The sequence below is a fragment of the Saccopteryx bilineata genome, chromosome 2 (assembly GCF_036850765.1).
Source record: "Saccopteryx bilineata isolate mSacBil1 chromosome 2, mSacBil1_pri_phased_curated, whole genome shotgun sequence".
Classification (NCBI taxonomy): domain Eukaryota; kingdom Metazoa; phylum Chordata; class Mammalia; order Chiroptera; family Emballonuridae; genus Saccopteryx; species Saccopteryx bilineata.
Window position 1 is genome coordinate 239,595,613 of NC_089491.1, and position 15,005 is coordinate 239,610,617.

Below are 15,005 nucleotides of genomic sequence, written 5' to 3' on the forward strand. Positions count from 1 at the left end.
GACAAAATATCCATTTGTTTCCTTCACTCACCTGACAGTTGTCCCTATCTTTCAGGTCTCCTAGAACCCTGATGGCAAACTTCCAGGGCCATGCTCTCCCAGGGAGCCTGTTCTTGATCGTTGGACTGTGGTGGTCAGTGAAGTACCCACTGAAGTATTTTCATCAGAAAGGAAAAAGGAACCAACTAACTCATTATTATGAGCGTCTCGAGATCACTGAGGCCGCAGTCAGAACTGTATTTTCAATCATAGGTAAGAATGGGGGTCACCTGGTCCAGGGGAATCTCCTTGTCATACCCAGAACCTTTACCCCACCTTCTGGGCCCTGTGAAATGGGGGTTTCCACTGGCAAAGATAATAGAAAAAGGATTTCCAGTTGGCCACTAAATATTTTATCATAACCTCTGTTGTGTACCAAGCTTTGTAATGTTAACAGTCAACAGTGCACTGTGAAAAACTACCAAATAAACTACATTCTTTGCCCTAGGTTGTAGGAACAGAAGATACACTTTTTATGAGGAAGACAAAACACAAAAGTAGGGGGAAAAAAGAATTAAAAGAGTAAGTTTATGTAGATGAATTGTAAGATGGTACTAAATGAAGTTTTGTTTCAGAAAAATGATTTTTCCCCTCGTCTCTCCCCTAGAATCTCAAGAGTAAACTCCCTGCTCAGTGGCCTATCCTCTATCCCCAGATCTCAAGCACTTTTAGAGAGGGGGGCTTACACTGGAAGGCTAGTAAGGGGCACAGAAGAGACTGAAGGAAGCCCACAGAAGGCTGTTGGAGAAGGATCCTTACTGTGCCCCACTCCAACAAAACCCACCCACTCCCACTTGTCATCGCGTCCACTCTACTCTTAGCCCTTCAAGGAATGAGCAGTACCCTCGAGGCGTCTTATTCTGCAATTGCATTTGTCACTCCACCCCTGGCCCCCAGTTTCTGGGAGGAGCAGAGGCAGTAAGTAACAGCAGCTTCTCTTGGAGTTAGCAAGGGCACAGAGTTCTGTGGCCCATTCTGGCTGGATTTCCCATTCACCGGCCGTTCGGGCAACAAAAAGGTTTTCTTGTCTTTCTGGAGCTCAGAAGGGACTGGTGCTATATGGCTTAAATGGTAAGGACAGCACCAACTTGGCCTACATAAAGCTAAAAAATCTGTATTTGGGTGAAAATAATACTCATTCACCAATTACTTCTCGAGTTCACACCACATGCCAGGAACTCACTGTTGTAGATAGATATTGGGGATACAGTGGGGAACTAAATAGTCTCTGCACACAGGGCTTCCATGCTGGTGTCACAGGGACTTCCTTTTCTTGGGATGTTTTTACCAACTCTTTGATCCTTTACATATAACTTCAAAAGGGACTGGGTTTGAGGGAAAATGTTTGGGGAACAGGGACCAGAATATTATCATAGGGGATTTACTGCAGGCCCAAGGACATTTTGAGCACCAGGCGTGAAGGCGCATCTTTTGCCTTCCTAAACAGGTGACAGTAGAAAGGATGAGAACCAAGACCTACATGGTTGCACAGCTTTATCCATCTTCCGGCCCCAGTCACTAAAGCTTGCCTCTCCTGAGACAGTGTGGCCAGAAACACCACGCTGAAGTGTTTAGGACACACATACCTAAAGCCATGGGAAGGACCCAGGACCAGAGCCTGCTCCGCACCCAGGACAGCGCTCATCTGAAGCACACCTGGGAGCACTTCCCTCCCTCAGGGGTGCACTAGTGTCTTCCTCACCAGTATCTGCAGGTCTACTTTCAACCCAACTGTTGCCTTCCAGGATTTCTTTTGCTGCTCACTTGGCAAAGGGAGCCCAGATATTCACTTAGGTGACCATGCCTGCCTTCACCTCAGCTACTAGACAGACCTGTGGATCTGTGTGGCTGTGTTTCTACTGTTGTTTCTCCCCCTGCCCCCCGGGAACCCCCTTCCAAGGAACAGCAGCAACAAAGGCAAGAGGTCTATAGATTTTCCAGCAAATACCTTACTGTATATACCGAAGTAGCCAAGTAGGGCCACTGAACCACTGGCCACCTTCTTGACCTTCACCCACATCTCCAGCTTTAGTGACTCAGGGCTGTTTTCTGCCGTCTCTGTTTGACTTGGAAGCAGCCTTCCCTCAGTTCCCACCTTCACTTCCCTGCAGGGATCCTGGCCGAGCAGTTTGTTCCGGACGGGCCCCACCTCCACCTGTACTCTGACAACCACTGGGTTAAGTTAATGAATTGGCAACACAGCACTATGTATCTGTTCTTCGCCATCTCGGGAATCACCGATATGCTCACCTATCTCGTCACTCACATTCCCTTGGGGGTCGACAGATTGGTTATGGCTGTGGCAGCATTCAACGAAGGTAACTCAGTGGTAAGGATGGAAAAAAAGGAACAAACTGACAAGTTGTGATTATCAGGAATCAGGGCACCCAGTAGACCAGAACTATCGCAAATATAATAACCTTCCCCAGAAAAATCCAAATCTCTGAACTTGAACAACCTGATCAGGCTTAACCCTGTGCTCTAGATGACATATTCCATTAAGCAGCACGTGACATCACAAGGCTTTTTAGGCGAGTGCATGAAATCTCCCTGCCCACTCATGCGTGTGAGTGCATGCGCACATGTCCACACAAAAACACAAGGACGGTCTGGGGACTGGTGAATGCTACCATACAAGATCATGACTCCCGGTGGTTTGGGAAGACAAACTCTGCACTCCGCCCCCACCCTGGAATGCTAATGTCTGAACTCCACTACAAATAGGAGACCCCCACCCCCAAGAGGCTAGGACACATTTCCCAATATAACTCTTATTAAATGGAGTCATAAAAAAGCATTCTGTAAGCCAACAACCTCACTTACTAATGAGGGCAAAACTGAATTTCAAGTACACACACACATACACACACAACTGATCACAAATCCGCCTTTCACTTACCCATCCTGTATGGAACCCTACCATCGATTCTGTGGAGTCAGAGACAGCCTTTGCCGCTTATCCCCACTGGACACACGCACACCATACAATATATCTAAATATTTGTTGTCCTGTAAATGTTACATAAACTGACTTTCCCAATGCTGAAAAACTTGGCTTGGAGGAAACTGGAGTGGAACAAGTCCAGAGTAAATGCTCTGACGCAGAAATAGGCAAATCTCTCTGACGGCCGTCGCTTGCTTCGTGGCAGGCTTCCTCTTCTACCACCACGTTCACAACCGACCGCCGCTGGACCAATACATCCACTCGCTCCTGCTGTGCGCTGTGTTTGGAGGGGCTCTCAGCGTCTTCTTAGAGGTGCTCCTTCGGGACAACATCGTGCTGGAGCTTTTCCGAACCACTCTCATTATTCTTCAGGGCACCTGGTTCTGGCAGGTAATTACCCCAGCAGTGCTAACACAGTATGGGTTAAGGGGCCACACTAAGTGTGTCCAAGTGAAGTCCTGAGGCCCAGCACCAACATAGCATGAGGGTGGGTTTAGACGGCCACTTTTCTTATCAGGCCCGCTCTCCTGACCTATGTAACTTTACCCGAGTATCCTGCTGACACATTAACAAGCAGAGCCTACGACGCAGACGGTGAGCTGACTAAACACCTTCTCGTCTGCCCACTCCAGTGGAGGTATTGATACCATCTATAGGCTCCACTTGCTGAACTGTTCATCTGAAATTTTGTTTGAAATGAGCCTGTACTAAAACCAGAATTAGCCTAGCAATCCTCCTATGCAAGAAGGCCTTTCTGTGCGAACGCAGGTATAAGAAATGAGATGGTGGGGACGCCTGGATGTCTTTAGTAACCACAATGAATGACAAGGCCGACTTCTCTGTATCTCCCGCCAGATCGGGTTTGTGCTGTTCCCACCCTTTGGAACACCTGCGTGGGACCAGAATGATCACTCAAACATCATGTTCATCACCATGTGCTTCTGCTGGCACTACGTGGCTGCGCTCTGCATTGTGGCTGCCAACTATGCTCTTGTTTACTGGTATGTCCCGGAGAAGACGGCTTTAGCCAAGCTTTGCCTGCCTTACCAACGCCCTGCTCCCAAAGCTTATTACACTGCAGCATTTTTACTTTCAGTGACCCACCTTTCATAACTAAGCAGTGCTAACTTCACCACTTAACAAGTACCAACCGAACGCTAAGTTCTGTGCAAGGTACTCTGACGAGGCTTTGAGAAAGTAAAGGGCCTGATTAGTCACAGTAACCTGTGATAGACCCAGGTGTCAAATGCAGTTCTGACAGATCCCAGGCTTGTGGTGTGACCAAAAAAAAAAAGCCTCTGAACTAGGTATCAGTACTGGGTGGCAGAGCCTGTGCTGTCTCTGGCTCATCCTGAGCCCATCACCTCACTCCCGGAATCGCCCTGCTTCCTTCCCAGAGATCTTACGGCAATCAGATATCGTGGCAACAATTGCTAAGTGCTCTTTGGAGATAATCGCTAATTTTGATGTACTTATTTTGTCTCAGGCACTGTGGGAAGCACTTAGTATATTACCCAACTTAATCCTTATCACTTTATGAAATATGTCATGTTTTACAGATGGGAAAACCCTGGTTTCAAAAGACTAATTTTATCAAGGCCACCCAACGAGTAAGCCCCAGTCTTTAACCACAGTGCAAGAGTGACTTTGGCGTATGGCTTAATTAGTTCTGTGGTTGCTGCAGCTGCCCATTTGCTCATGGTCCATGATTTCCCTACCCAAAACAGACACACATCACAGTGTCCCATCCGACCACACAGAAAGCAACTCAAGGTCACAGCTTCTTTCAATTCACTGCCTGGTCAGTGGAATAATAAGAAGGGAGGCAAGAGACCTAAGTTTAATTTCAATTGCACTATTAAATATTACTCATCATGACCATTCTATCTACCCATGAATACTGTCTGAAAAGTCAGATATGTGACCCAAGTATTTGATAACGATATAAAGAAAGTGCTTTAAGAACCATTAGATGCCTTCACATTCTTAAGTGAAGGACAAGGGAGTTTGGGGGCCGATTTAATTCGTCTTACTGTTTCTCTATTACAGCCTTGTGAACCGGTTAAAGCAGCACAGAGGAGAACTCATTGGGATTCAGAACCTGAAGTCAGATTCCACTTACCAGAAGAGCCTATTGAGTGGCTCAGATGAGGAATGAGAAGACCCAGTGGGTCATGAATAGGCGTGGACATGTCCCTTTGAGCACAGACAGCTAGTGTGCATAGGTGTAGCTCATCTCCAATTTAATGCTTGCTTCAGTCTGCTCTTAAGGTTCTATGTATAATGTTTATACCTTCTCAATTAATTGGCTAGTCTTTGTTGGTGTGGTATCCTTCATAAAGAAAAATGGAACACCTGACCAGTGCTCATGCAGCAACAGAGCATCGACTTGGGACGCTGAGGTCCCAAGTTCAAAACCCTAAGGTCACCGGCTTAAGCGCAGGCCCACCAGCTTGAGCATGGGATCACCGTATTAAACATGGATAACTGACATGATTCCATGGTTGCTGGTTTAACCCTCCCCCCCCGCCGTTAAGGCACATGAGAAGCCACCAGTGAACAACTACAGAACCTGAACTACAAGTTGATGCTTCTCATCTACTTTCCTGTCTCTCTCTCACAAAAAAAAAAGGAACGAAAGGAAGGTAAAGGAAGAGAGAAAAAGAAAGAAAAAGAAAGAAAGAAAGAGAAAGAGAAAGAGAAAGAGAAAGAAAGAAAGAAAGAAAGAAAGAAAGAAAGAAAGAAAGAAAGAAAGAAAGAAAGAAAGAAGAAGCAAATCCAGGAAAACTCACTGCTTTTGATAACTTGCCCTTTTCCTCTCAAGAAAGCAAGTACTTTCTCATTAGAAAGTAAGTGAATGACAGTGTCTTTATTTTAGAGATGCAATTCTAACATGTATTTTTTAAAAGTAACAATCCACAAGGTTTGGTATATTAAATGTTACTTGTTGTACACACTATAATACCACTGTTGATAAATGACAAAGTTGGGCCAAAGGTGATTTTTATATTTTAAGTCAAGAAGCTTTCAGTGGCCCCGCTGAGGGCTGAAAGGCACACATCCTGACTCCTCACAAGTCCTCTGGTAAGAGGGTGCAAACAGGAAATCTGTATAATGAGGTAAAGCAAGGTGTCAGGTTGTGGAAGGCCTGGACTATAAATTCAGCTGAAAGCAAAAGCTAAGAAGGACATGTGAAGGACATGAAGCCTGAACTCATAACAGAAGTCCTGATACTCCGATCTTGCTTCTGTTTGTTTTTTTAAAACTTCCTTCAACAAGTATTTATTAAACATCTAGTTTGCCCCAGCACTGAAATGGCTGTGCAGATTAACAAAGTGTGTGTCCAGCAAGGCATTCACAGTCTAATGGACCGACAGGCCAGCAGATACGTACAGGGGGACTGGTACCACAGGGTAAGTGAACCACCACAACAGCCAGGAGGACCAACAGGGAGTCCACCCCAGAGAAAAAGCACACTCCAGGCAGACAGAACAGTGTGCACAAGGCAATTAAAGTATTAAAGAACAGAGTTAAATATATTAAGTTCTACGTGCTGAAAAAAGTGGGTTAGGACAAATCTGAAAGACCAAACAGTGCCACTGGTTTTATGGCTCTGAAGTAGCTCTCATTCATCTCTCACAACCACCTGGAAGTTATACTGGGTTCCTCAGAGGAGTTGATGAGTCTAAGGTTACACAGCTAAGTAGCAGAACCAGTCTTCAGGACCCAGCTCCAGCTTACTTCTCTTTCCCTCTGCTGTGTTGCACTAACACGGCAGAGATCACGCGTGTGGAGCGCTGCGTGCGCTCCGGGAGAAACGCTGTGCTGTGACAGGTCACCTCCCACGGTCAGCGGGCATTTCAGAGTTAAGTTGCAGCTTAGAGATTTGCTGTGTAGAAACCCAAACATTCATTCAGCAAGTGCTACAGGACCTATTATTGGCAATTAATGTAAAACACATTCTTTCCTTGGGGATCAAAGTGGGAAGAAGGAACCAATCCTTGGTTTTATTTTCAAAGTGAAGATCTACATTTTGATTTAATAGAATGGGGCAGAACACTTTAAGGAAATGTAGTATTTTCTCCAGAGTGAGAGGCTGAGGTGTGATCAAATATAAAACGTTAACATTGATTCCAATGCCCCTTTCACTGCATGGTTGGGATACCTTCACAGAAGTGATCTACCCTGGCGTAAGCCTTCTTAGGCATGGAACTGAAGTAGAATCCCATTACAGTGCTATTCACAAATCCAGTCTTCGACACATGGTCTGAGTAATCTCACCAACCTCTGTCAACCAGAGGCTCAAAGACTCAGTGGCCACCACAAACACCCACCAGAACCACCACCTCTCTCGTGACTCCTGAGGTATGCATCCAAGGACCCATGTTTGGTACGAATGCTGGTGGTGTCACTTGAACAACTCCAGTGGGGGTTTCCACTATGGTACTCCACTGACAGGCTGGCCAGGAGCCAATTACTCTTCCCTGAGGGTCAGGCCCACACTGGCACCCCGACTCCTATCTGTTGACAGATGTCAATGTCTGTGGCTACTAAGGGAACAGGCAGTCAGGTGACTTCAGTAAATAAAAGTGTGGGGTAAGGCTGGGGATGAATGCCAGAACTATTTTTATGAAATCATTTGTTAATCAAACTCAGAGGGAGTTTATTTAAACCAGCAATAAATACCTGAGACAGGATTCTTCAAATGTCTACCTTTTTCTCAGTTAGAAATTGTCATGTGAACTTTTCACATGAAACGTGACTCTAGGGAATGACATGCAAATATCTAAGTACATATTATAAAACAACAGATGCAGTCTCCTTCACTCGGGTCAAAGACCAGTCTGTCTCCTGGCCTCAGTCCCACCTCTCACGACGCCAGCCTCTATCCTGAGAGCCCGGCTCTCTACCACCTCTCAAAAGCTTGACCCCGCCTCGGCCAATAAATCTGCTTTCTGTGACCCAGGCTCACCACTCCTGCTCTGGGCCGTCCCCAACCTCACCATGACACTCACAGCATTCTCTTCTTAGGAAGGAGGCAGAAAGGGCACTTGACTTAGAATCACAAGACTGGATTTAAATCTTGGTTCTCTTTAACTTCAACTGAAACTTGCATTTTCTCAGTTAAAGCAGGGATAACTATTTTACAGAACTGTAGTAAGAATCAAAGGAAATGTCTATAAAACAACTGAGTAGCCAACAGCTACTCTGAGGTCTCTGCTCCGCTGCCACCTAGCCGACAGCTCCCCCTCCACCCAGCAGCCCCTCTAACACAGGCCACTCCAGTTCTTCGCCCTCAACTTCACTTCCTCACTCAGACCCCATGAAGTACCGTCACTAGACTTCTAAAGTTTAAAGATACATTTTTAAAATCTGGAGACTTTCCCGAGCGAGGGAAGGCCTGCCTCTGCAGGAAGCGCTGTCGCACCTAACCCCTGCCCCAACACAAGAGGCATGTATTCTTGACAACCAGTGCTTTAATAAATACGATGTTTAAAAATATCACCTTAGACTCTGCCTGCAGCTTGATAGAAGCGGATGAAATGGCCAGGATTAGGTAACCTGTATATCCAGACTGATATTGTGTGGTTGCTGCTGCACAGTAGGGATACCCACTCTTGTCATTTCTACTTTGGAAAAAAAGTCAGCAAAGTTTTACTTAAGGAACCACATAAAAAGCGGTTTAGGTTTGAAGCCACATGGCCCCTGTGGCATCTATTCAGCTTGCCTTCAAACTGACAGCAGTCACAGATAATACATGAATAAATGGGCATGGGCTGTATTCCAATAAAACTTTATTTACAACAACGGGTAGCCAGCCCAGGGGCCGTGGCTTGCTGACTCCTGCTCTGGAGCAAAGCAGAATGTATACTCTCCATATAGAAATAAAATTTATGCTACAAAAGCAGCATCTCAGCTGGCATTCACCTACTAACCCCCTGGCTCTGGACTTGTGTGTGAATAGGCTTGACAAGGAGGATAAAGTCAGCAGGTGAAGATGCAGACACAGTCAGGATCCAGATACCCCATCTTTAAGAGGTAGTGCCAAATTAATCCCACGTCAGGGACCCACACAATCTCACGCCCCATTTATTTCCCGTCTTAGCCTCTCCATTACAACATAGCTACTAAGTCAGCCACCAACCTGTAAGAATCTTGCTATTCTCACAGTCTGGTCAAAAGAATAATCAGTTTGAGAGAGCTATGGCCCAGGTTTCTATTTGACAAAGACGTACAATAGGTTCTTTAAAAAAATAAGTTACATAAAAATTTCTGAACACAAAACTCCTTTCCAGACCACTAGTCACGGAGAAGAACACAAGCTAAAAAATACGACTGACACACAGAACGAGGCTCACTGTCTGCGCCCACTGCAAGCCCCACTCGGCAGCCTGCGCTCGGAGGGGACTCCGGCTTATGTGATGCGACTGTGACCTCACACAAATTTAAGAGAGAAGTTTCTCCTAGATCGGTACAGAACAGACCTGGAGTGACCCTTTATCAGTGTGCCCTGTGTGGAGTGTGGCAGCAGAATCCCAGCCACTGTGGCCATCATCCCACGACTGGCCTTCCTTAGATCGGCTTAGGGGAAGGAGGTGACCTTCCTTTCAGCCAGAAGGGCAGATCGGGCTTTCATGGAAGCCATCTTTCTCTGGGAATCACTGCTGTTCAGGTGCCTGCTTAGGAGATGGAGCTGTGGTCACAACAACAGTAGAGACCGCTTTGGAGGAATTAGAAGCTGTTCCCTGTTGAAGATGGGACGCGGGGACAGTCTGGATGCGCACCTATTTGCAAAGAAAATGTCTGGTCAGTAGATGCAAATAAGCTCATCAGTTGAGAACAAAGAACAAAGGAAAGAGAGGAGCTGGGATGGCCAGCAGTTCACTGGGGACTCACCTGTGTGGCCTGACCTTGTTGCTGGAGCTGCTGCAGCTGCTGGGCAGTGAGGAAACTCACAGGCTTGTTGCCAGCAATGAGCTTCGTACCCGCGGGCATGGTGGTGAGGATGATGTTGCGGCCCAGCCCGCTGAGGCTGTGGATGGAGAGCAGGATGGGTGTTACCTTCTACCCAGAATTAGCCATGCACTGAAGGAAACCAGGGAGGTCTGGTGCCCAGGGAAAACCCAGCATCCTGGACTGAAACAGCAACCAGCTGAGGAGACCACCCTTGTCCCAGCTTCGATGCCTCCCCCAACAGGCAAGAAGAGCAGGCCCGAAGGCTCCCAGTGCTGCAGATAAGATGACCCTGACAGCCACACCCTGATCAGCAAGAGTGATATACAGGGCCCCAGGGAGGTGTGTGCTTTGGACAAGAAACCCACCCCCAAAGCCGCTGCCTTGAGACCATCAGGGTGATTTCATCATACCCATTATCCCTGCTTAAGTCAGCCACAGAAAGCCCAGGCTCCCAATAAACCCTCAGCCTCTGAGCAATCACTCCATAGGGCTCAACTGTCCAACTGGGGCCTTTCCTAGCATCCACAGCAAAAATTGCTGTCTGAGCCACACCAGTGCCGATCTTGCCACAGCATTTCCTGTCCCCTTCCTTGCTTTTTCTCCATAGTATCAGTATGTCTTACCACTCCATGTGATATTTTGCTCTATTCTTTCTTTCCCCACTTAAAGACAGCATGGATTTTCATCCATTTTAATCACTACCATATCCCTAGCACCTAAAACAATACCAGGTGCTCAATAAACCTTGCTGTTGAGCACGAAAAGGAGAGAGCTCACAGGGAGCCCAGGAAAACCGGCTGCCTACCCACTGCAACAGGGAACCACCCAGAGGCCCTGCCCACCCCGCACTACAGCACTTACTTGGCGCCAAGGTTGCCTTTGATGATGGGGGCTGTGACCACACTCTTGCCCTTCATAGGCTGGCTAATCACAGAGAGTGGGACAGTGATCCGTGTAGGCAGCTTCCCCTAAAGAAAGAAAGGAATCACGTTATGGGACAGCGGCTGAGACAAGGTGACCTTAGGGCTACGGAGCAGAGGAGCCAGCATGCCGGGCTTCCATCCCTGTGCTCTGCAGGGTTCCACTATTCTTGAGCACCGCCCAGGGAGGCCTCACAAAACCTCTGCTCGTCTGCTGCAGGTAAGGTTCCTATACTATATTTAGGGGTCACTTGATCCGTTACCTTCCCCTCTCATGCTGCCTAAAGCAGTGGTAACCATACATAAATGCTCTCATGAGGGCTGAATGTGTCCCTACATCACAAAGGAATACATGTGTTCACTTCAGCGCAGTAAAAGTCTGAGCTCCTTGCAGGGCAGGGCCTTAGTCATTGCTGTGTCCCCGATACATGGCATGCAAAAACTGTCTGCAGGGGTGTGAGCAAGGACAGAGGCACGCAAGAGTTAACACACCATGTGCATAACTACTGCTTCACTGGAATACTGCAGCGCATGCCAGACCAGGAACTGGTCACGCTCTCCAGGTGCTTTCTGTTTCTCCCAGAGATAAAAGAGGTTACTTAGGGGACACTAATAATAAATTCAACCAAGCGAAAAGTCCAACCCGAAGCTAATAAGGCCTATGAGAAACAAAAACATTGAAAAGGCCTAGTCTTTGGGATTTCACAATGGCTAAGATTTGGTAATTGCATCACCTGTTTTTAGGCTGCCTAGTTTTTTAACCACTGGCTAGTAATAAAATTTATATACAGTAAAATCCTGCATAAATCTGATTCTAAAAAATTATTCAGAGGGGTGGCTTCACAGGCTGCTGAGAAAAGGCATCGGCATTTCCTGTGGGAAAGCTGGTTCTAAAGAAGCCAGGCCCTCGAGGGCCGCACTGTGACACAGCTGTAGCCCTTAGAAAGCATCAGAGACATCCCTGGGCAACAGAACCGTGCCTCCGTTACTCTGGGTTTTCTTCTTCCTTTTTTAATGGTTTTATTTTCATAATGTTTTAGCTGCTTAAAAACATTTCAGGCCACCAGTATACCAAGTGGAACTGTCCCTAGCCTAACCAGCTGATGAGGTGTGGAAAATTCCACACTTCCTACCCCACTAAATGCTCTCTGGTCATACAGGTGGGGCAAAAGTAGGCTTATTGTTGTTCGTATGGAATATAGTACAACAGTAAATAATAATATGAGAATAAACTGTGTTTCACATACTCACAACTTTAAGCCTACCTCTGCCCCACCCTAGTATTTATCCAGATCGACTTGAACAGCACAGATGCCATTGACTAGCAGCTTCCTATGTTGTGAGAATTCCAGAGAAACAAGTGGATTGAGTAAGCAGTCTCCTTTCTTCCTTATTCTAATTCCTGTGAGATGAGAACCTAAATCTTTCCTTTTAAGCCACACTCTGTATCAGGGTCTGTTGGCTAACTGGTTTTACTAAAGTGTATGTCCTCTGTCCTCTATCACTCTGGCTTTTATCCAGATGATTGAAGTTTTCCTACATAGTTTGTTTAGAAAAGTTAAACTATGTTTTATACTGTCCTATAAACTATAGCACAGTGCTCCTTATCCAGAGTGAAACAAACACACATGCATCCAGAAACACACCTATGCTGATATGAGAATCTGGTTTATGATACATGTAGTGTTTATTTCAAGTTAGGGGGGAAGGGATAAATTAGTCAATGGTGTTGGAATAATTTCAAAAACATAAAATGAGATCTCTACCACATGCTTTTCACAAAATATTTCAAATGGATTATTGGTTATACTTTTCTTAAAACTCTGGAAGTATTTTATGGAAATACAAGCTAATATCTTCATTACGTTGGGGTAATAAGAAAGGTAAAAGACATAAAACCCAGAAACCATAAAAGAAATGTTGATGGGGCGGCAAGATGGCAATGGAGTAGGCAGATGTTTCAACTTCCACCTTCCAAAACCAAAGTGGATTACAACTTAATTTTAAGAACAATCATCTAGAAAAACCAGTTTTGGGCTAAACCAAGAGGAATCTATAGCCAAAGATCACTGAAGAAGCCACACTGAGAATGGTAGGAAAAGCAGAAATGCAGAGAGGGCTGCCCAGCTCCTGGGAGTCGCATGGTGGTGGGGTTTTTACTGGAGAAGGGAGGGTCCTGGGCCCCAGGACTGAAGCCCAGCCTGCAGCTCTGGAGCCTAGAAGGCGCATGGACAGTATTTAGCTGCAAAACAAGTCAGGATACTGTTTGTGAGAAAGAGACAGACTTCTCAGACCCAGGATTTGTCTTAAAGGGACTGTGCAGAAAATCTCTCTCACTACCACTCAACCGGAGCTCCGGGGGACGGGGAGAGAGGAGAGGACCAGAGTAGCAGGAAGAGAGTGTAATCTAGGAGGTACAGGCAGAAATACTTTGAGGGACAGCCACCCTAACCCTTGAGTTGAGTCACTCCCCAAATCTAAAGTGAGTATTTTTCCTGGAACCAGCAATACCAGCAACCAAACGGAAGCTCTCCTGCTGCACTCAGAGCAGAGTTGCTTAGAAGGAGGGAGCCAGCAGGGATACAGTATTGAGTGCTGAGGTCTGAGCTACAATGCCACCCCCACACTGCTGAGTGCTCGCCGGAGGGCGGGCGGTGGCGGGACATGGGAGTGTAGTCCCGTCTGTGGCTGTGGTGCAAGCACATGAACGCAGTCCCACCTGCGGGGCCAGGGCGGAAGCCGGGGAACCTGCCGGGGCTTGCAGCCTGGGCCGTGCCAAAGCAGTCCTACCCACAGGGCAAGGTGGAGGCCCCAGGTCAGCCAAGGTTTGCAGCTCGGATGTATGAACGCAGTCCGGCTTGCGGGGGCAGGGCAGAGGCCAGCCAAGGCTTGCAGCCCAATGCTCAAACTCAGTCCCGCCACGGGGGCGAGATGGAGACTGGGGGGTCAGCCAGGGCTTGCAGACTGGGTATGCACGCACAGTCTCACATGGGGAGGTGAGGCAGACGCTGCAGCGACCACAGCAGCGGTCAGAACCAGCAATGCCGTGCCTGAACGCCAGAGGCGGCAGCAGCGGTGGTGGCAGGCCTGCGGATGGACCGCACCTTGGGAACACAAAGGCCACACCAATTAGACTCCTGTGGCCAACCCTTCTGAGGGCTGAAAATAAAAATATAAATAAAATAAAAATTAAATAAAATTTAAAAAGGTTGGATAAAAAGACATCTGAGGCTAAGAAGCAAGCCACATCCAGTATCTTACCTAACCCCTGATTTATAGTACTGAGCCCAACAAGTAGCCACCAATAAGAGGCAGCAGAAAGCAGATCTCAGGGGAACCTGAACATTTAAACAAACATCCTCCAGACCAAAGGTAGATAAAAGCCAGCCTAAATTGATATTAACAATGACATCTGGGCTCAGCAGAGGCAGCCACAGGATCTGGATGGCCTACTGCTCCAAAAAGGTAGATAAGGGCCAGTCATAGGCAGTGACCCCCACTGGTCTGTGCCAGGCTCCGGCCAAGAAGGTCCAAGTAGGGCACATCCAGAGGCCAGATACGAATAGCATCAGTTCAGGCCTTAACAACCCTCGTTAGAGTGACATCTTAAGGAAAGGCTCCTCACACCTGACCCAGTTAAGATACAGAAAATAGAAAAGCAGCTCTACTAGTTAAGGAGACCACAATTCGAACAAGCCTGCAAACCATAAACAGAAACAATGGGAAGACAGAGGAACATAAGCCATATGGATCAACAAGAAAAACCCTCAGAAAAAGATCTGGATGAAATGGAAATAATCAAATTACCAGATGCAGAGTTTAAAATAATGATGTTAGGATGCTTAAGGATCTCAAAGCTACAACGGATGGACTTAATAAGCACTTAAATAAAGAAATTGTAAGAATCAAAAAGGACACTGAAATCATATAAAAGAACCAGACAGAAATGACAAACACAATACCAGAAATAAAGACTACACTAGAAGGAATTAAAAGCAGGCTGGATGGGCCCTGGCCGGTTGGCTCAGCGGTGGAGCGTCGGCCTGGCGTGCGGGGGACCTGGGTTCGATTCCCGGCCAGGGCACATGGGAGAAGCGCCCATTTGCTTCTCCACCCCCACCCCCTCCTTCCTCTCTGTCTCTTCC

The 15,005-nt window shown here is 46.9% G+C and overlaps 2 protein-coding genes across 9 annotated transcripts in view; one reads left to right on the forward strand and one right to left on the reverse strand.

Annotated features, from left to right (window-relative positions):
* The window catches only part of TMEM45B (transmembrane protein 45B), a 37,178-nt gene extending 31,699 nt beyond the window's left edge, over positions 1-5,479 (forward strand). For both annotated transcript variants that reach the window (XM_066259735.1, XM_066259736.1), the window contains exons 2-6: positions 56-252; positions 2,151-2,357; positions 3,189-3,373; positions 3,839-3,984; positions 5,033-5,479. In XM_066259735.1, coding sequence (XP_066115832.1) covers positions 72-252; positions 2,151-2,357; positions 3,189-3,373; positions 3,839-3,984; positions 5,033-5,141 — 828 coding nt within the window. In that variant the 5' untranslated portion in view covers positions 56-71 and the 3' untranslated portion in view covers positions 5,142-5,479. The remainder of the gene's footprint in view (positions 1-55; positions 253-2,150; positions 2,358-3,188; positions 3,374-3,838; positions 3,985-5,032) is intronic.
* Positions 5,480-5,833: 354 nt separating this feature from the next.
* NFRKB (nuclear factor related to kappaB binding protein) overlaps positions 5,834-15,005 on the reverse strand; it is a 58,494-nt gene continuing 49,322 nt past the window's right edge. For all 7 annotated transcript variants that reach the window (XM_066259731.1, XM_066259730.1, XM_066259729.1 and 4 more), the window contains 3 exons: positions 10,802-10,908; positions 9,881-10,016; positions 5,834-9,768 (listed from right to left, as the gene is read on the reverse strand). In XM_066259731.1, coding sequence (XP_066115828.1) covers positions 9,643-9,768; positions 9,881-10,016; positions 10,802-10,908 — 369 coding nt within the window. In that variant the 3' untranslated portion in view covers positions 5,834-9,642. The remainder of the gene's footprint in view (positions 9,769-9,880; positions 10,017-10,801; positions 10,909-15,005) is intronic.